General features: G+C 38.2%; 1 protein-coding gene across 1 annotated transcript in view; it reads left to right on the top strand.

The window, feature by feature from the left end:
* The window catches only part of LOC135078586 (Ig-like and fibronectin type-III domain-containing protein 1), a 221,827-nt gene that overhangs the window by 130,274 nt on the left and 69,328 nt on the right, over window positions 1-22,225 (top strand). Inside the window, exon 4 of the mRNA XM_063973116.1 lies at window positions 2,542-2,611. Coding sequence (XP_063829186.1) covers window positions 2,542-2,611 — 70 coding nt within the window. The remainder of the gene's footprint in view (window positions 1-2,541; window positions 2,612-22,225) is intronic.

Below are 22,225 nucleotides of genomic sequence, written 5' to 3'. Positions count from 1 at the left end.
CTTCGGAAAGATTATAATTAAATGCGAGGTTGCGGAGTTGGCCTTTAGGGAGCTTGTTGGCTTTTAATCCTACAGGCTTGTAAACCTATTGTCAACATTAATTACCTAAGCAGAATAAAAATATTTCATAAGTATTATAGTTAAGTATACAAGTTTACACACAAATTTCTTGACTATCAATGAGACAAACATAAAACTTTCACACTCACATACACTTCAAAAATTAGTATTCAAATGAATGATCTGGAAATCAACCAGACGCATGTCAACGTCGGAAAATAATATAATTACAATATTTATCCGCAAGTATTCACTGTGAATAAATGTACGGATTTAAAATTTTGTACGCTTGAAACCCGTTTTACCCCCTTAGGGGTGGAGTTTCGTAAAATCCTTTCTTAGCAGATGCCTACGTCATAACATCAACCTGCACGCCAAATTTCAGCCCGATCTGTCCAGTGGTTTAGGCTGTGCGTCGATACATCACTATATCAGTCAGTCACCTTTGAGTTATACAATTTAGATTTCTGTTTCTTTTTCAAACATTGTGTATTTCTTCAGCCAACTATACCGTCTCTACAAATGAAGGTATTGCTTCACGCTCGAAAGTTTTTAATTACTCCAATAAAAACCGCGGATTGGAGCGTGTCGTCAAGACTTAACCGACCGTTAGGGCCCCACTCGAAATTAACTACAGTTTAATATTTTACAAGCGATTTACTTGACAATCACAGTTTGTTTAGTTAATTGCCTTTGGGTGGCGAGCCAGTGGCGGCTTGACATAGTCATTTATTTTTGGAGTTTGTCAGAACATTTTGCTATGAATCAAAGGTCGAATCTTGATTTAGAAGTAGTTGGACAAGTACATAACGGCGATAAGACCGTCTATTGTACCTTTCCGTGTGTTTCTTTTTTGTTCTTATTCAATGTGGTGTGCAATAAAGAATTTTAATAATAATAATAACGCTATCGTTATTATTATTATTAAAAAACAAAGTGACTATTCACTTTGTGTTTTCTGAGTTTTTCTTACCTGTTAATTAATTTATTTATTAATAGTAACACCTCCTTAATGAGGGCTATCGTTTTAGCGCTCACCAGTTAGCCCCACTGTAGAGTAAGGTCCTGTCACTTGCTAGTAGCGAAGACAGTGGCACCAACTGGTGAGCGCTAAAGTGGTAGGAGGACTATCGCATTTGCACTCATCAAGATGGCGCCACTGTAGAGTAAGGTCCTGTCAATCGCCAGGGGTGCCAACTGTTAAGTATAAAAACGATAGCCCTCATTAGTATGATATACAAACGTGTTTTATTCCTTCTGATATCTTTGTAAGATGGTTTAGACACAACAAACAATTATTAGTCAAAATTTAAATCATAACCTACACAAAGAATCTACTGTTTAAAGCAGTCTGTCTAACAATATTCAGAATAAATATATAAAGTACATTAAAATTTTGCATATGAAATTATAACATTAAAACAATAAACATTCCGTGTCCCATAACCTCAAAAGAACAAAATTGAAACCAAACTGAAAACCGAAATAAAGAAGTCAATTACATCAACGGTCTACGCAATCATGTCGTAGCAATTATGCCCTCGTAGCAACCGCTACGCGCTACGAGCTCGGATTAATACTCGCTGTAGCGCCGTAGCAGCTGGACTTTTAGGAATCCGTAGCCCGTATTTTCGTAGCAAGGGAAACGAAAAGTTACTTTTTAAAACGAAAAATTGTATTTTATTTTGTTTGATCATAGATTTTATCTTAAACATTTTATATCGAATGTGTGTGAATGAGTTGTCGATATTAAGTCCAGTCTATTACTATATCAATAACATTTTATTCCACTTTTTGTGGCAATAAGAACTTAAAAAATTAGGTTTATAATATGCGTATTTTTCTAAAATATTTAAAGTTTCCTTTAGTTTTTATTAGAAAGTAGAATATTTAATTATAAATATTACTGTCGAGCTGCGATAACAAATTTTTTCTTCATTTTCTTCTAACAAAAATTTAAAATGAAGTGAGCAAGTCGTTGCGCTCTTTGCCAGTTTTTCTCCCTTAATATCTAAATTAATACTGCAGATTATTGGCTTATTACGGCTGCCTCGCGAATTCGTTACGAATCTCATCTTACTTAACTTGATCTTATTGAAATTGCAGCGTCGGAGACGTTTGCAAGATTATTTCCTATTTTTCAAGATAGAAAATATGCTAGTTTAATTTTAATGTTATTCTTCTTTGTAGAGTTATCCCTACGTTCCTACTAATATTATAAATGTGAAAGTAGCTTTGTATGTGTGTTACGCTTTCAAGACTAAACTACTGAACTGGTTTTGATGTAATTTAGTATAGAGATAGTTTTAGTCCCAGAAAAGGATATAGGCTAGTATTGATTCCGCTTTTTGAAACAGGGACGCGCGCTATAATTTTTTTCTGTAACAGACGAAATTTCCCGGAAGCAAGCTACGGGCAAAAGCTCGTAAATAAATAAAAAAATAGACGGAATAACTAATTTTCTTTCTTTTTCTTTCACAGATGAGAGGAGTGTCGTGGTGCATAGCGCTTCTAGCGCTCCTAGCCACAGTGACAACCGACACTATAGAAGGTTAGTACTTAGTATGTAACAAATCCTTAGTTTCCAATAGAAAATTAAATTAGCTGGGCTAGGATGCGCGCCGTGATATACTTTATCGACGTCAAAATGTATGGGCAAAATCGATAAAATGGCGTGAAACCGCTTATCACGGCGCGCATCCTAGGCCTACTGGTTTTAAATTTTACAGCGTGAAAATAGTTCTTGACGGTAGCAATCTGTGCCCAAAGTAGCCATATAATGTCTATCTATATGTAAGAACTTTTATATACCAACATTGGAGCAATAAAGAATTTGAATTTGAAATTTTAAACACGTCTTTGAGCCATGTATTAATTAGGCAACATTTGTTGATAAAATGTTTATGACTAGTGTGAAACAAGTTTACTATAAACACAGGTTTCTGAAACTTGGCCGTCCACACTTGTCAGTTGTTGATAGGATGTCGCCCGACGAGTTGTCACTACTTCCATGTTTATAAACTCGCGTAACACACGTCCACACCTGTTGACTTCTGTTTGTAAACTAGATGTTTCGTCTTGCTCTCCACTCCTAGCGGGGAGCACGGCAACATGTATCATAAACAATCTTTCATCACCTATGTTTAAGGACTGTTTATAAACTGTTTACAGAGATGATGAAACATTATGAAACATTGTTTATGAACAGTTTATAAACAGTGTTTATCAACAAATATTGCCTAATGAATACATGGCCAATTGGAATAAGGTTGTGTTGTCAATTTTGTGGCCACTTTGGGTGTCGCGAATTTTTGACGCTGACTTACGGGACTATTCCCACCTCTCGTTCCCACCACTGCAACTCCTGTGTAGCCAGGATCTACAGCTTGACCGCCACAAAAACCCAACCAATGAAGGTCAAGTTTGTCCCGGGGGAAAGTTAAACTGTCATTGGACCCGCAACGAAATTAATCAGAAGAACATAGGAGGAGTTCGAAATTAAGGTTCGACTTCCCTCCATTGCAAAGCGGATGACAGGTGACAAACAAAGGTTTAAAACCTTTAAGAAAAAGATTATGCACCACGGACAATAAATTAAATTAAGGGGGCCTATCTTATGAGCAATTAGCAACTACCTGCCAATAATATTTTTCACAAAATCGCTTAAAAGCACGGAAATTTTTCCTTGTCGCGACAAGATCGGTGTAATAAATTGCGGAAACAGATGTATGTTGTATTGAATTAAGCATTATATCACGTTCATGTTTCCAAAGATCACACTCCCACAAGATATGATGGGCAGACTGCTCATGACTGACATCATCAGTGGAACACTCGCAAAAAGGAGACGGAACTAGTTTGAATTCGTGAAGTTTATGTTTAAAGTTGCCATGTCCCGTGAGGAACTGCGACGAGCAATGGTCGATTTCTAACCATCGCCTAGTTAGACGTTCGCGTACATTCGGGAAGAATTTATATAAGTGACGTCCTTTGACTGACGTATCCCATCTTTTTTGCCATTCATTAAGTAAATCTTCTTCAACGACTTCTCGGGAATCAAATAATCGACTTATTTTAGAACGATCGCGGCTATTTAAGAAATCGGAGGTTATATTTTCCCTTGATGCGAAGTACATAGCCGCACGCTTCTGTACCTCTAAGTCGACCGGCAGTACACCAGCCAGGACTGGCAGAGCCTCCGTGCTCACAGTTCTGTAAGCTTTGCAAAGAAAAATCAATGCAAGGCGTTGACTTGTGTATTGAGTAACATTGAAAACAATAAAAATTCTAAAGCTAGACATCGTCAACAATGTTGGTTGAAGGTAATACCCGTACATATACCTGTTAAATCCATAATTGCGTTCTCCGAAATCGCTTTAGTAAATTCCATGTTTACCAAAAAACCAATCAGGCTAGGTCTTAATATAATAGGCTAGTTTCCTAAAAAAATTTTTTTAGTCCGTCATGTTTAATATCAAAAAATATTGGACACATATATTTTTATTTGTCAATTTAACAAATAATTACATAGTTATGGTGCGTTGAAGTTCCGCACGACGTCACAACGTGCGGCACTTTTATGCAAGCATTGACGTCACGGGCCTCTTCTTATGAACTTTGGCGCGCTTTATCTCTTTAAATTTTCATTAGTTTGAAAAAGTGAAAAATACGTGTAGAGTATTTTTTGATAAGTTAACTGACGGACTAATTAAAACTCTTGCTTTTTGACACAGGAAACATCCCTATTCTGGGAACATTGGTTTTCTGTTTGTACACGCAATATTATACTTATTACTCGTTAATATTGGTTGGTTCAACATATTATACGTAGATGCCAGGCTCAACTAAATGAGAGAGAGAGAGAGACAAGTCTTGGCTTAACTAAATGAGAGAGGAGGAGTTGGATTTCCTGGAAGAGAGGTCGATTTTTTTTTATTCTGTTTGCGAAGACCAGATAGTATTTTATTCTTCTTACATTGTTGATAAATAAATAAACCGCTAAATTAATGTGTTCTCAAAACATGAATAGACTTTCCGATAAATATTATCAGTTATAGTGCAATTTTCTATCTCTAGAAATAAAATGATTGATGTTCATTTAGAACAAGTCAGACGAACTTAATAATACTACTTATTTTTGAAAGCATTTCTTTTAAATGAAAGCTTATTGATAAAGAATCAATCATATAAACGAGACATACAATTGGTATTTTAATCAAAATTAAATTGAAGTTTGACGAAAAAACACTTACTTAAAGCTTCAAGAGAAAATGTAATCTCCAAGATGAACGTTTTCGTTCAAATCGTTTTTAGAGTTAAAAACCGTTTAAGAATTCAATCAAATTTGTTTGCAAATGACATCCATCATGTTCATTTCAAGCAATATTTTTAAGTCGCAAAAATGTTGGGGGAAAATAAACAAAATACAACATTGAATTTTCCTTTTTCTTTTTTTTTCTATTTTTCTTTTCTTTATTAGGAAAACATACGGCTTATATTGTAACACTGGGCAATTTACAGTGTTTCCATTCTTAATTAAATAGAGTCGGTAGTCCAAAAGAACAATTTACAAAACCGACTATTCCACTTAGAAAGGCCTACTTTTCCACATCAATGATATAATGCCACACACGTGTACCTGCTTCCTATTACAGTGAAATTACCCTCATATAATTTTAAAACAGGCTCTTTCACGGTCCTTTGTGTTCGCGTGAATCATTTAGAGGACGGCCACGTTGCCGTAACTACGGCAACTTTGTGAGGCGACAAACATTTTGTGTTTATTACACATTGATGGTAACTCTCTTTACACTTGTTGGAAATTGGTTTTATGTTTATTTTAGCGCCGTCCCGTCAATTCATAAGACTAATGCCTGAACTCTTGGTTTAGAAAAAAAAGTAGTAGCTTACTTTTTCAGTTTATTTTGAATAGGCTTTTGAGTTATGCATTTTGCTACTTTGTCATTCTATCATCTTTGCAATGGCTGGGTTGCACCATCTTACTTTAAACTTTAACAAATTAATGTCAAAAGTCTATCAAACTCCATACAAAGGTTGTGGTTATAGTGCGTATATTTTAATATTGCAAAGTGGGACATCAGCAAAAATAAATAATGTTGATTGTAACACAAAATTGAACTAAATAACATGACTGTTTTCAAAGACAAACCAATTTAACTTAAAAATTGCACTATTCGTTTTTACTAAAAATATTCACTTGAAAAAGAGATTTCATTGTGTTCATAAAGCTTGTACTAAATATTTGAATTGCAGTAGTAGTACCTACTAGGCATGTGTTCAAGTATATCATTTCCTTTACTCTTAAGAGGCTTAAAAACTACAACAGTATAAATTTTCTGGTCAAAGGTTCCAGTGTTCATGTTTCGGCCTGATAAACTAATCCCAGCTCAACCGCCGCGGTCGCTGCTAAATCATTCAGTCTACAAAGGGACAGTTTTAGCGAAAGTGCCCTTATTTGACAATAAAGGTTCGTAGGTATAAGTGTACTACAGTAATGTTTGACCATAAAGGTAGTATACCTAGTAAGGTATGCGCCCGTATTTACAAACATTACTATGAGGTCTCACAGTGCGCGTGGACGCACAGGGTGACACGAACCAATCACAGAGCTTTATTCAACGATGTTGACAATCATGTAAACAGTCCAGTTAGGTAGGTCCAACTTCGAGAAGGGGTAAATCGTCGAATCCAACTCGGCTGGGCAGCGTTCGGGAAGCTTCGCGATATTCTCACGTCCGAAATACCGCAGTGTCTCAAGTCAACAGTATTTGACCAGTGTGTGTTGCCAGTGATGGTATACGGATCTGAGACGTGGTCACTTACTATGGGCCTCATAAGAAGGCCCAAGGTCACCCAAAGAGCGATAGAGCGTGCTATGCTCGGAGTTTCCCTGCGTGATCGAATCAGAGATGAGGAGATCCGTAGGAGAACCAGAGTGACTGACATAGCCCGCAGAATCGCTAAAATCAAGTGGCAGTGGGCGGGGCACATAGCTCGAAGAGCTGATGGCCGCTGGGGCAGGAAAATTCTTGAGTGGCGACCACGAGCCGGAAGACGTAGCGTGGTCAGGCCTCCCACTAGGTGGACCAACGATCTGGTAAAGGTCGCGGGAGGTGCCTGGATGCGAGCGGCGCAGGACCGGTCTTTGTGGAAATCCTTGGGGGAGGCCTGTGTCCAGCAGTGGACGTCTTTCGGCTGAAACGAACGAAACGTGACAGAAGTAAAATTTGAACCACTTTCAGTTGAATTAGAATTAATAGCCATAGCTTGTACTACGACTCTACATTACATTTGAGGTATTTTTAAATAAACAACTTGAAAAAATCGTACTGCCTAAGGTGGAAAATTAGTTTGATAAGCGAGTCTAATCGCTAAGAAATTTTAATAATATTTGCGAATCATTTGATTGCTAATAGTTTGAGGTGACGACGCACCGACATAAGTTGTCGACATTTGTCATGTTGTCAATCATAGCAAGTATAAGTCGTCGACATGATGCTTATGAAATAAAGCAGCTGAGTATAGACTCCTTAAGGATATAACGCCCGTATTCACAAACGATGCTTGCTTAAGTGAAGCAGCAAATCGAACGCACAGCGTTGAATAGAGCTCTGTGATTGGTTCGTGTCACCCTGTGCGTCTACGCGCACTGTGAGACCTCATAGTAATATTTATGAATACGGGCAATACGCCGATATGTCGTCAACATGATTCTTATTAAATAAAGCAGCTGAGTATAGAGACCTTAAGGATATTAGTTTCAATCCTCAATGATATTTTTAGCAGTTCACAACTTATCAGTATTTCGCAATAACCGAGTTCTAACTACAATTAACAGCTCAGCGGCTCCAGAACAAAAGTTGCGACAGCGAGCCCTGTAGCGCTAAGATAACGGGCGGATTAGCGGATTGCCGAGAACAAAATGGCGTTGCTTTGAACGAAGTACTGGTACAGTATATCGAGCTAAACAATGCACCTTGTGTAGTGATGTTAGGTGTTATTTTGCAACAAAATATGTTGTTAGATTGTAGTTACATTAAGTTATGTAGGATACTTAAAACATTTAGATGTTATAGGAAACTACTTAAACAGCGCTGTGTGAAATTGTCTAAAGATATTTATTTATTTATTTACTTATAAGAAAATCACAGATCATGGAAACTATAGGTCAACCAGCGGCCGCCCGCGACTTCGTACGCGTGGATCCCGTTTTAAATCCTTAGGGGTGGAGTTTCGTAAAATCCTTTCTTAGCGGATGTCTACGTCATACCATCTACCTGTATGCCAAATTTCAGCCCGATCCGTCCAGTGTTTTGGGCTGTGCGTTGATAGATCACTATGTCAGTCAGTCAGTCAGTCAGTCACCTTTGAGTTATATTATATTTAGATGCCTGAGGGTGCCTGAGGGTGCCTGAGGGTGCCTGAGGGTGCCTGAGGGTGCCTGAGGGTGCCTGAGGGTGCCTGAGCATGCCTGAGGGTGCCTAAGGTATTGGATGGGAAGGTATGTGTCTTTGAGCACAGTCAAATGACAGCGAGACTTTTCAGATCTCCTTCAGATTTGTATACTCTGTCACGTCATAATAATATGTCAATGTCACCCCTTCCATGCCGCTTCCATACATCAGGCATTGAGTGAGTTAAGCGCTTAACTTTACATGGAACAAAAATACAAAAAATCGTTCTTTAAGCAATCTTATCCACATTACCAGGAAGAGGAAAGTCTCAAATTAAAAGTGAAAAGAGGAACATAAACCATGTTTATCAATTTTAAATGAAAAGAAATCCCATGTTTTCTTTTCATATTGTTAATTGCTCAAGAGTCTGTTTGACTATTAAATTTTTATGAGAAGAGAGTTCTATTACTACAAAAACGTTAAGAAATCCCATATTCTTTAAGTAGAGAACTGTCAAACAGGTTCGTTCGTTTATTCGTTTCAGCCATGACGTCCACTGCTGGACAAAGGCCTCCCCCAAACAGGTAATCCTGGTTTAATCACAGTATGCAGATGTGTAACTACAACCCAGTTACGTTTAAAATCTCATAAACTCTAAGGTCCAACCGTAACCTTACATTAACACGTTCGCCTCGTCTAAACAGATGCATATTCATTAACTCACTTTGAGCCCAAACACTGGTCACCGAGCCGACCCCTGAGGTACCTTACTAACTAGTTAACCCTTTGTCCGCCGCCTACAAGAACCGAGCCTGTAGCTAAACGTTTAATTAAAAGTTGTTTGGCTATACGGTAATGTTTCGGCTTTGCACGGGTGTTTTGAAGACACGTGCAAACTCTTTTCAATTGAGTATTATTTTTCGCCTACGTGGTTAATTATTGCTTTGTAAAATATAATACCATCGTCCATCGTCTATTAATATGAAATAGCTAAGTAAAAGGGTATAAAGAGATCAATAAATAGAAAATAGAAATGGACTATTTGCAACTCTATACTAATATTATAAATATGTGAAACTGTCTGTCTGTCTTGCTTTCACGCCTAAACCACTGAACCGATTTTGATGAAATTTGTCACAGAGATAGTTTAAGTCTCAGGAAAGGACATAGGATAGTTTTTATCCCGGTTTTTGAAACAGGGACGCGCGCGATAAAGTTTTACTGTGACAGACAAAATTCAACGCGGGCGAAGCCGCGGGCGGAAAGCTAGTGTTGTATGTAAAAAATGGCTAAAATAACTTAAAGTTATACTGCACAACCAAACATACGTGCACATTTATAATAAGACATTATGAAAGTTAGCTCTGACGGTAGGTAACAGTGTAGTTTGAAATCGCAGTGAGATCATTCGTTCAAATATCCAGACTAATTTAATCACTCGACCCAAGCTACTAATGTGTTAATGTGCATGATAGAGCGAGTAAAGGCTTGAATTCCTTTCATTGTACAAACGAGATCTCCCAACTATTCATGGAATCGATTCATGCAGTCGACGTGTAATGAATTTAATGCCATCGAGTATAAATCGATTTGTTTAATCGCTTTATAGTTTTGTCCGAGCGGCTGTCCGCGGCGAAATGAATTTGTGGGCCGGCCCCAAAATGTTCTGGCGCTGATTAAATAAAGTTGTGGAACTTTATGGGTACTTGTATGAGTCAAAAGTGTAGTGGTTATCAAGGAAAACTATAGGAGGTTCTGGGTTCCATTCTCAGCATGTAAAGTAGCTAAAATACTTCGGGTAATATTGAAGGTTTCTTTACGAGATCGAATCAGAAATGAGGAGATCCGTAAACGAACTAAAGTCGCTGACATAGCCCGACGGATCAGCAAGCTGAAGTGGCAGTGGGCTGGGCACATAGTACGCAGAACTGACGGCCGATGGGGCAGCAAGGTTCTGGAATGGAGGCCATGTACCGGAAAACGCAGCGTGGGACGTCCACCTACAAGGTGGACCGACGACCTGATAAAGGTAGCGGGAAGGCGCTGGATGCAGGCCGCTACCAACCGTGCGATGTGGAAGTCATTGGGGGAGACCTACGTTCAGCAGTGGACGTCCTGTGGCTGAAATGATGATGATGATGAATATTGAAGGCCTCATTCATATAAGTACCTAATGACACGTTTTAAACGGTGACTGACAAAATCTAAACGTACGAATGACCACGTCTATTGAGCTGAACACTGTGTTCCTTATGTAAGTTGGTAAAAGATGATTTTTGCTACACATGTATAGTCGTTCAGTCTAATGAGCTATCGTCTAGTTACTTTTGAGCTGATAAAATACCTCATTGACATCTGTAGTACTTTTCAGAAAGACTTCATAAATAAAGCAACTATTAATCGACTTGCAGTCCAACAAAATACAACTCCTCCACCGCCATCTCTTCATCAACTTGAGTTGTTCTGAGCTGAACAAACAGTTTCTTCAATCATCAAAAGGTCTATATTTTTCAAACCGCAACTTTGCGTACCTACTCGTATTTATCATCTTTCCATCATACTCAAGGCCGTTGCTTTGTACCCGCATGTCTGTCTGATACTGATAAAATCTTATGCAAGTCAAGTAGTTCGCAACTCCCAACTATCAACTCAGAACAGTGAGCATTTGATTGGAGCCAAAGTTTGCTTCAAGCTGCTTTACGTCAAAAGACTAGGTATTTTCCTAGTTATACCTGTTATTAATGTATTCTATATCCTGGTCTGCGAGCACGTATAATTTTGTCCAATGATCCCAAGCTACCCATCCTTATCGCTCACGCGTAATTATATTGCTGTCGCGACTGTGCGACGGGCGCCCGCAGTGAGTGTGCGAGCGCGACAGCAACATAATTACGCGCTTGTTGGGGTCATTGGACTAAATTCTACGTGCTCGCAGACCAGACTATACGATGTATTATAGAATGAACTCTAAATAATTTTAAGCCTCCTTGGTCTTGTTTTAGGTTTCTTTAGTAAATATTAAGTTTTTTTTTTCTTTATTAAGGAAAGAAAAATATAGGCTAAATCTTCCCTGTCACTACAGTGCACTATTATTTACAATAATGATTAACTTACCTGATGATCATGATGATGATAACGAGGCTTAAGAAAGAAAGAGGGTGAAAAAGGAGGAAGAACTCTACAAAAAGTTTAAGCGCAAAACATTTACTTACGAGTGACGTCAGATGTAGATGTTTCCATATAATAAATTCTATAAAATAACTCCGAATATGAGCTACATATTGTCCAATCTGCTATGGAACCAAGACAATTCTTAGGCTGGATTGGACCACCTTCCTTTAACTTTGACAAACGCCAAAAGTCTGTCGTACTCCATCCAAAAAGCCCCGGTTATCGTTATAGTTACTGTTAAAGTTAGGTGGTGCAACCCAGCCTTAATTAATCTTTGTCACTAATCCCATTAACATTGTCAAGATGATCCAATCCCAACTAAATCACGAGTGACGAAAACCAACCACACAAAATATTGTGCTTCTTGGTATTGAACGTTATAAATCGGTTTTCCTCCGGGCTTTATTAATATAACACACCAAACTAGTAATTGTGAGGTTGATCGGTTGAGTGTTGTGATTCACATTATTTTGTAGCTGTGATTTTTAATGGAACATTTTTTTAAATTGTCGGAACTACATCACAAATGAGAAGATTTAGAGAAAATACGATCATGATACTTCAGAAGTCCTTGACGATAGTTGACTGACATTAATTGATTACAAAATAAGTATTTGGCATTTTATAACAACACCAAAAATAATTAAAAAAAACATCATACCTCTCTTACAGATGAAAGATTGTATTATAACAGTTTGGACGGTTTTTTTTAAACCTGAAACTTTAGCCGGTTTTCATTTTACTTCCATATTAAACAACTGTTATACCTATCCAAAACACAATACATGTCACATACGAAAGCAATGTAACACTTCGATCCGCGTTAAAAAGAACTTTTATTTCATTCGACTAACCGTCACATTTTATCAATAGTTCCAGATCAATTTGCGACTGTTCGAATACATTTACCTATCTGGTATTTCTGTCACCGCTCCGTAAATATCGGGTGACAGACACCAGCACTATCGGTGGGGCGGGCAAATCAATAGCTGTACCACATCAAAATGTTACCAAATGAACTCTGTACAATACATCATTCCATGCCGATACCGACCTCTTTTAGTTTGGCCGAAAGTCGGCAAATAAAGTTAATGGATCTAACCGCGAATACATGCAGGCGGCCCGGACAGCTAGCCGGGGGTTAGGTGTTCAGAATGCATGTAACAAGCTATCAGTTATTATTACAGACTGACTGAAAAGCAAGAATAAAAAACTAAGCAAGCTCGCTACATCGTTGAGCACACTTTAAGGGGTAAGTTTCCCATAGATCCCTCTAATTATAACGGCCCAAACGTTTGTCACTCCTATGCATGATCTTATAAGCACCAGATCACCTATTTCAAGATCGTCATCTAGTCCTGGGTCTACATCAACTGTTTTCAAGTGTTGGTGTAATTTTAGGCTGATGTGTTGCACCTTTACCTTCAAAAAACTTCAAGTCTGTCAAACTCTATACAAAACACACCGGTTATTGTAATAGTCACGGTTAAAATAAGGTGGCGCAACTTAGCCTGGCCTTACAGTTATGGATAACAATAGACTTTTCAGGGCTGAAATTAATTTATTTACAGACTATAGTCCGGTCGCCGAGCACGTAGAATTTCGTCCAATGAGCCCAAGCTACCCTCACCTCACGCTCACACACTCACTGCTGCCACCCGTCGCACAGTCGCGACAGAAATATAATTACGCGCGAGCGATAAGGATAGGTAGCTTCGGGTTATTGGACGAAATTCTACGAGCTCGGCGACCAGACTTTAGCCATTATTATTATGTTTCCATAACAAAAATACAAAGGCATTACAAAAATGGCTGCCTCGTTCTCGACCCTAACAGCCGTGTGTACACACGGCTGAAACAGCGTCGCCGAAGTAGGAATCTTTCATTTCTTATCGCGGTATCGCGATCCAGGCCCTTTGTCTCGCGGCATATCTCTGATGAACGTCGCAGCGCTTTCTTTGATATTTCCCTTTATTTCCAACTGCATTGTGGGGAATGAAAAGTTTTGGCAGAGAAATGTTGTGTTGGCTGGGAAATAACCTAGATTTATTTTTACATTGTATGCCGTACCTATTATAAAGACTGAATTTACTTATTAACCACATTTATTAGCAAACTTGAACATTAAAACATTTAGCATTAATATACGCGCGAAAATACCGAAAGTCAAGTGACAGATCGTAGTGAAGTGCACGAGTCATCGATTGAATAGTGATGGAATGCGTAGATTCGATTTAACCCGCTAACAACTCGGCCATCCTGCAACATCTTCGGTCCTCCGAAGATGACCTTTGGAGCAGCAGCGTCTGCAGGCTCCACCACCACCACGTCGCAGCGGTCCTCGTACATCACGCCTTGTCACCACGATGTCCAAGGAAGATGTCATCCCCTCTCAAGGAAGAGAGTGGCCTGATAGTGGCAAGGCCCCGAAGGCAACCACTGAGTTAGTGCTGGCAGGCCCCTAAGGCAAGCACGGAACTAATGCTGTTAGGCCCCTAAGGCAAGCACTAGACCAAGACTGTTAGGCCCCAAAGGCAATCATTGAACAGATGCTATTAGGCTCCGAAAGCAAGCACTGAACCAATGCTGTTAGGCCCCTAAGGCAAACACTGAACCAATGATGTTAGGCCCCTAAGGCAAACACTGAACCAATGCTGTTAGGCCCCTAAGGCAAACACTGAACCAATGCTGTTAGGCTCCGAAAGCAAGCATTATTGACTAGCACCATAAGGTCCCGATAGACAAGGCAATGTAAGAGAACACACGCTATGGAGGCCCCAAAGGCAAGCGTCATCATTCACATGAAGATAGTATTGTGTGAGGCTCCAAGAGCAAATTAAGGCAAAACACTGTGTAGGCCCCGGAAGCAAGTGTCAGCCACTACAACCAAGGTGAATTAAGGCTCCGAAAGCAGGTATCACTCGCTGTGTAGGCCCCGAAGGCAAGGAGTTAATAATTCACAGAATAGTGATATAGGGCTTCGAAAGCAAGCACAGTGTATACGCTGTAGAGGCCCCGTAGGCAAGCGTAGAAAAACAGATAATCTAAAATTAATTGTGTAATTAATCTTCACCAGATGAGGAACTTTTATATCTGTGTTCCTTGCTCTTACGACATCTACTTGCCTTGTGACCTAATTTGCCACAAACAAAACATTTTATATTTTTGTTAGAACTGACACTTCTCAATGCTGTCACAGGTTGGTCTTGTTCTACACTAGCATCTAAATTATTGATACTGGCCAAATATTGGAGAAGAGAGGCAGTGTCTCGGCACCCAGCTGACTTTGCACCAACTTCTAATAATTTGTTGCCAAGAGTACCAATGATGGCTTCCGTGATCACTTCATCACTTAATTGACATGACATACCTATTCCCAATTTATTGTAATAAAATTCTATAGGCTCTTCATTAGGCAACCGGACTCGATTCACTAAGTCCCTGATTTGTGATAATTTATTTTTAGTGAAAGGAAAAGCCTTTATTAATTTTTCCTTCCACTCAATCCAACGAATCTCATATGATGCTTGTTGCTCATACCATCCCTTAGCATAACCACTCAACTTTGCAGTACAATTACAAATTAAGGTACGCTCATCCCAACCATGCATCTTAGCGGTGCTTTCTAAATTTCGAATCCAATGTTCTACAGAGACCGATGTAGTTTGTGGATTGAACTCAGGTACGAAGTCATTACGCCCCACATAACGCACAACTGGCTTTGATATTGCTTCACTAAAATTAGTCTTTGGCACCCATGCCACTGATGAAACAGAAACCGGCGGGGATGGTGTTGATTCATTATGATAATTACTTGTTTTCCGTAACTCTCTAATCAATCCCTCCAGGGCATCAATACGCTTGTCTTTATCCTTTAGATCTCTTTTATACTTCTTCTTTATTCTACCAGATGAAGAGGATGAACTTGAACTATGTGACCGTTTACTATGTTTTGACCGACCCATTATTACACAAGTAACCAAAACCAAAACACAAAAAATCACATGCACACAATTGTTATACTAACAGCACATATAGTTCAATAAAATGCAATCAAAAGTTAGTCACTACAATGACCATCATTCATTAGAAAAATGAAAATTAAGTTTTGTCAATATAAATTGTTCAAATCTTTTAAGTGTCCAACACACAATAAAACTCTGAAATAAGTTTATATTGCACACAAAATGTTCTGTACTGACTAGTTCCACTGCACTTTAATGTTATTATCTATAATATAAAAATGAATCGCAAAATGTGTTGGTAAGCGCATAACTCAACAACGCCTGGACCAATTTTACCAATTCTTTTTTTAAAATGTTTGTTGAAGTCCAAGGATGGTTTTTACAGCGAGAAAAGTTTGAATAATTTCCGGGTAAACCCTAAAAAACTCGAAACTTCACCCCTAAGGGTAAAACGGGGTCCACGCGTACGAAGTCGCGGGCGGCCGCTAGTTTAAAATAAAATTCAATAGTCCAAAATGATACAGCTCACCGATAAGCAGGAACAATGATTGCACCTTCAAGAGGTGTTATTTATGCACATGCAACCCTTCACCTCAAGACCTTTTTAACAAAATCTATTGACTTTGAACAGGACAGCAGCTATTCCTGATCCTAAAATATTTCACCAACAAAACCAAAGTCACCACAGAAACTTGTCACAACATGCTTGTAGTAGTACTTTTTCACACATCAGTTTTGCATTCAATGTCACAAAAAAATATAAATACACACGTACTAGAACACTAAGTATGCCGTTTTCACTGAACAACATCCATTTAAGTAGAATGTACAAGAAATAAAGTACTTTTCATCAACTTGTAGGTAGCGTCCCATACACATTACACACTGAAACTCGCAACAGATCGTACAAATTAATATAGTTTAAGGGTACTGATCGCACTTCTGAACTCTATAAAGACTGAATTTACTTATTAACCACATTTATTAGCAAACTTGAACATTAAATCATTTAGCATTAATATACGCGCGAAAATACCGAAAGTCAAGTGACAGATCGTAGTGAAGTGCACGAGTCATCGATTGAATAGTGATGGAATGCGTAGATTCGATTTAACCCGCTAACACTATTTACTAGATACCTACCTACTTTACCAATTTAAGAATCAGACATTTTGCAATATATTTTTTTATCCACAAAGAGAAAGCTCCTGGCCTCTACACGTGATGGAAAGCGATGATCAAATCGAAGGTGGAAAATATAATACGCTGTAAAAGTGTTTCAAAACATGATATTTTATTTGCAAATTCGACTGCCTCAAGTAGAATTCAAATCTGCGACCTTTTGCTTGCCAAAAGACAAAATTTAGCTACAGAAGCATTTGCTAACTTTATCAAATTAGTTTACATTGAGGATTTGACACGTTTCATTTGTATTATCCACCTTTAGTGCCGTTGCTTCTTCATGAACAAGAATGAAGCCCTTAATATTTTAGCTATATTTTGCATTTTGCAAACATTGAGTAACAAAATGGAAACAAAAATTACACGTATTGCATTCCATCCCTCGGTGGGTGCAATAAAACTGAAATGCAACTTTTCGACCGTCGCCACTTCATTTATAAGCGTTTGCGAGCTTCAAGTACAGACAGCAAATAAATTAAGCTTATGAACATTTTCATTTCCTTTTATTATTTGTGCCTGAATTGAGTACTTTAACTTGACATTAATAACTAATTTAATGTCAAGTCACGATTTCTCTTAAAATCCCTTCGTTTTTGCCCTACAAACCGATAAAGATACGATTGTATTGACTCTTACAACAATAAATTTTCAATGCTTTAGTCCCATTTATACCATTATTATGAGATGCATTTTCACAGCCCATAAAAAAGGATGTCAATTGACTAGGGTGTACACCCCTTTTTAACAACGTCACTAAAAAATGATTTACTATAAATAAATTACTCACTTTACTTACTTGCTTACTTTGAGGCAATATAGAAGAATTATGGAAAAAAATAGAAGTCCCCTGTTTTGCTGACGCTACCAAGTCAATTGTATAAAAATGTCTGCAAAGCTCTTGCAGCGAGCTGGCGCTTTAACGGCATTTAATGAAATCCCCGCCGTCGCTTACGCCGCCTTAACAAGACGAATTTCAAAACCAAAAAACAAGCTGTGAACACCTTTTCAATTACTTGACAGGTTTTCTCGTTTTCATTTTCTCAATAATCTGTGTGCTTACCATGAGTAACAAAAAAAATCTATGACGATTTTATTTCTTGAAAGTAGCAATCGTTTTTAACGCTAGACGATATTCTATTTTCCTACAGATGATAATATAACGAGTTCGGTGAAATGGAATGGAAAAAATTTGAGAAAAAATATTTCTCAATAATCTTCCGTCGACTAACTTCACATTGAAATGAGCATAAGGTCCCAAGTCCCAACTGCTAGATTGACGTTTTAAATGTTTTTTCTTCCGGCAACTGGACCCACCGTCAACAGGCAAAATCACAGCAGAATCTAGGTATTTTAGAAACAGAAGCGAAAACTATCATACTTTTAGTAAAATACACGGCGAAATTCATTAAATAACCGCGCATCATATGACCTAACCACCACCATCAGATGGTCTTGTAAAGCGTTTAATAAACTCCGCCACGTCGTAACTCACACCTCAGGAACAAGTAATGTGTACTAACGACGTGTAATATGGGTTGATTGTTTACTTAATTACTTCACATGAGCAAAGCACCTTCGTGTCTCGTTTAATAACAAGACTAGCTTGGTCCGTGACAACGCCTCTTGATTTTAAAGCTTAATAGATAGATGTCCCCCAGTGACCTCCGTTTCTGAGTGAAATATGTATTTCCATATCTTAACCCTTAACCACGTACCAGGAGTCTCTCAGACTCCGGTGAATTTGTTTCTTGTCGTCTATCTTATGCCTGTTTTCACCATCAATCTCTAATTTTTAAGTGACCCCTACGGTAACACATAGCAGAAGAATTTGGTTTTTATAAAATTCCGGTTATGTTTGTTAAAATTAGGGATTGATGGTGAAAACGGGCATTAGACATTTTTCAATATATTTTTTTATCCACAACCAGATAGCTCTTGTCATCTCACGTGTTGGAAAGCGATGATCAAATCTCATCATCATCATCATTTCAGCCATAGGACGTCCAATGCTGAACATAGGCCTTCCCCAATGCTTTCCATGTTGATCACCATCAGATGGTCTTGTTAAGCGTTTAATAAACACCTCCACGTCATAACTCGCACCTCAGGAACAAGCAATGTGTACTAACGACGTGTAATATGGGTTGATTGTTTACTTAATTACTTCACATGAGCATAGCACCTTCGTGTCGCGTTTATATAACAAGACGCTTGGTCCGTGACAACGCCTCTTGATTTTAAAGTTTAATAGATAGGTGACCTCTGTTTCTAAGTGAAATATGTATTTCCATATCTTAACTCTTAACCTCCTACCAGGAGTCTCCCAGACTCCGGTGAATTTGTTTCTTGTCGTAACTAGTCGCATGTGTTGTAAGTGATTTAGGTTTTTTTGTCAATCTTGGCAATTTTGGCATCAATACTTATGACTATAATTTGTATATTTTAAAGACTGTAAACCCTTGAAAAGGAGGCTGACAATAGTGACTGAGTTTCTTGCGCTGCTTCTTCTCAGCACTGGCCCATTTATTGTCCCGAAGCAGTGGTAGGGTTAATATTGGGACGTGTAAAAGTGCTTTTTTAAAGCCTATTTGCAAAAATAAATGAATTTTATGAATTTTTATGTCAAATGTCTTAGATTGTTTAATACGCCTTCATGAGTCCTGAGAAGAGAGGAGTCTGAGAGACTCCATGTAGGTGGTTATGTGACTGGAACAAGAGGTAGATTTAAGGGTTAAACAGGGTAACTCATTGGTCAGATGATCAAACAAAAAGCAAACTCAGCTCCACCACCGCCACCGAGAAACTTTTAACTTACCTAAACCCCGAAACAGTTCAAAATTGCTTCTCCATTTAACAAAATACGTGATAATATTATTTAACAGGTCTTAAGGGTTGGATCCCGCCGCTGGCGATATATCTCCCATAAAACATCCCGGCTAGACGTTAATAAGTAAGGAATCCCGGCCGGGATTTACAACCGGGATTATCGCGGGATTTACGATTTTACGTTTATTAAAACTGCGTTTTATTATTAATTCGATTAAACCTAGCTCACGGTAATGGTGTCTATAATTTTAAAAACGTACTATTAAGATTATATTTATTGTTGCTGTAAAATATGCAGGGCTGTCAAGTTTAACACTCTCCATATTATTAATATGAAAAATATCACTTTTCGATTTTTTTATTTTGTCTTCAAAATGCAAATGTGTCATCAGACCTATTAGTCTAAAAACATACAATACCATATTATTGTTGCTTAAAAAAACACTCTCCCAACGCATTTCTAAGTAAATAACATCCGTACTTCATACTCATAGTCAAATAATGAGCGTACTCATTACTCACGACGAGATACACTTTTTTTTCAGGAATTCCGTTTTTGTCTGTTACGGAAAAATGTGAAGAAAAAATCCAAGAAAATGTCATAAACTTCTTACTAAATAGAAAAAAACTCTCAGCTATGTAAGACACCTAAGCAAAACGTCACTTATGCAAAAACACGTGTTTCAACAGTGTCTGCTCACTGCAGACAGCACATCCACCTATACATTATTATTCCAAACTCGTCTCTATTACAACTGCAAAAGACCTCAGATTATTTAGCTTGACATGCTGCCATCTCTACTTAGCGTAAATTTACGCTCCGTGTGAAACACAAGATGCAAACAGTTGACAACAGACACGTTTTTGTTTGTTTTTGTAAAATAGCACTTAAATACAACTACGTAGGAACCTACTGTGGAGCTTGAGGTGCTGTCGTCTGTCTACTTAGGGACTCAGAATTCATTATTGTGAGTCTTCAGCGAGGAGATGGTTCCACAACACTGCAAGGTCTAAGAAATATTTGCTCTAGTGCATATCACTGTAAACTCTACTGTATTGTTTTTATTGTATTTAGTATGTTCGTGTACTTATAAAAAGAAATAGAAAAACCTTTATTTGACACGCACAAATGAAAATGAACAAATAAAAGAAGATAAAAAATAATATATTATTTGATATCTTAAAAAAAAACAAATCAGAGAGACGTCTGAAATACTGATCGCTATACCTACTCGTACCTATTTCCAATAACACTCGAAGTTATAAAATGAACCTTTGTTGAAAATGTATACAAAAAGATATGATATTCGTGCACATTCGGAGTTCCAGAAACTCTGATCTGGTTTCAGAAACTGAAATCACATCTACGTAGATCCAGGAAATATTCGCCGCCAAATTAAGCTCTATTTGCTTTCAGTCAGTCGTGTTATATGGACTGTGAAAAAATCTAGATTACAACAACTAAGTAACATTCGCACCGATAATTTTTGTCACGAATATACTTTTATTTGAAGGAAATGTCTTAAGCTGGATATTCAGAGACATTTAACTGACATTGCATCTAAAAACTGACAGAGTATAGATCGTTTCTTCCACGAAGACGCGTCCCACCAATTTTTGGTCGAGGGCAGCGCGGGGTGCGAGGAGTTTGATCCAAGCAACCAAGCGTCATTATTGTAGTGTGCGTGTGCACTCATGGATAATTTAGCGTGTAGGTAATAACAACATTAGTGGAAGAATGGTGGGGCGCGTCTTCGTGGATGAAACGATCTATACAATTAGTTCCTTTTTTCTGTGATGTGGATTTCAGCACGCGTGCGGATCTGATCCGCATGCGCCCGCATTTTCATTATTTCACTCATGTTTTTCCTATTATGCTGGCTACACGCGCGTACTTAATTTCAACGAGATTTCTCACAAGGACAAGGAGTTTTTGGATATAGGTTACATCATCAACCCCTCATTTCCAACTTGTCGATTTTCAACTCGTCAGATTTGCAACTCGAAACTGATCAGTCTAACTGACCGTGAATGTCCAGTTATACGTATGAGCCACCATTGGCTTCCGTCACCGTTTACATTTATTTATGCACATTCGTTTTCAGATCTTACAAGATGTATTTAAATTTAAACTAGTTAAATGTTAAATATCTTTAATTTACTCCATGTGTACGCCAAGATGTTCGCTCTCGTGAGCTGGGAACGCGAAATTCATTATCTCTGGTCCCCAGCGAGTAGCTTTAATAATGTTGAGGGCGCCACTGACTACGTGGCTGCAGGATAGGAGTAATGTTACTTCAGACACCACTAGACTTGGGGATTCGTAATCTTGTTGCACACTTCTCTGTAGTTATTTTCATTTAACGAAACAAATTTATTCAAATTCATTCTGTATATTACATTTTTGCCTTCAATCGTATTTTTCCGAACCGTGATCACGACTGAGCTGACCTTAATTTTTTTTTAAAGATTATACTGATTTTTACTAATTACTAATAATCCTGTTAGCCCCATATCCATCGCCTCCGCCAGTCCGACCCCTTCACCGTTCGGCTATCGTGGCTTCAAACTTATCTGCCACAGACTTTCAGACTATCTTTATAATGA

This window comes from Ostrinia nubilalis, chromosome 15 (genome assembly GCF_963855985.1).
Source record: "Ostrinia nubilalis chromosome 15, ilOstNubi1.1, whole genome shotgun sequence".
NCBI lineage: Eukaryota > Metazoa > Arthropoda > Insecta > Lepidoptera > Crambidae > Ostrinia > Ostrinia nubilalis.
Note: the sequence above shows the minus strand (reverse complement) of the source record. Positions and strands in the feature narration are given on the sequence as shown.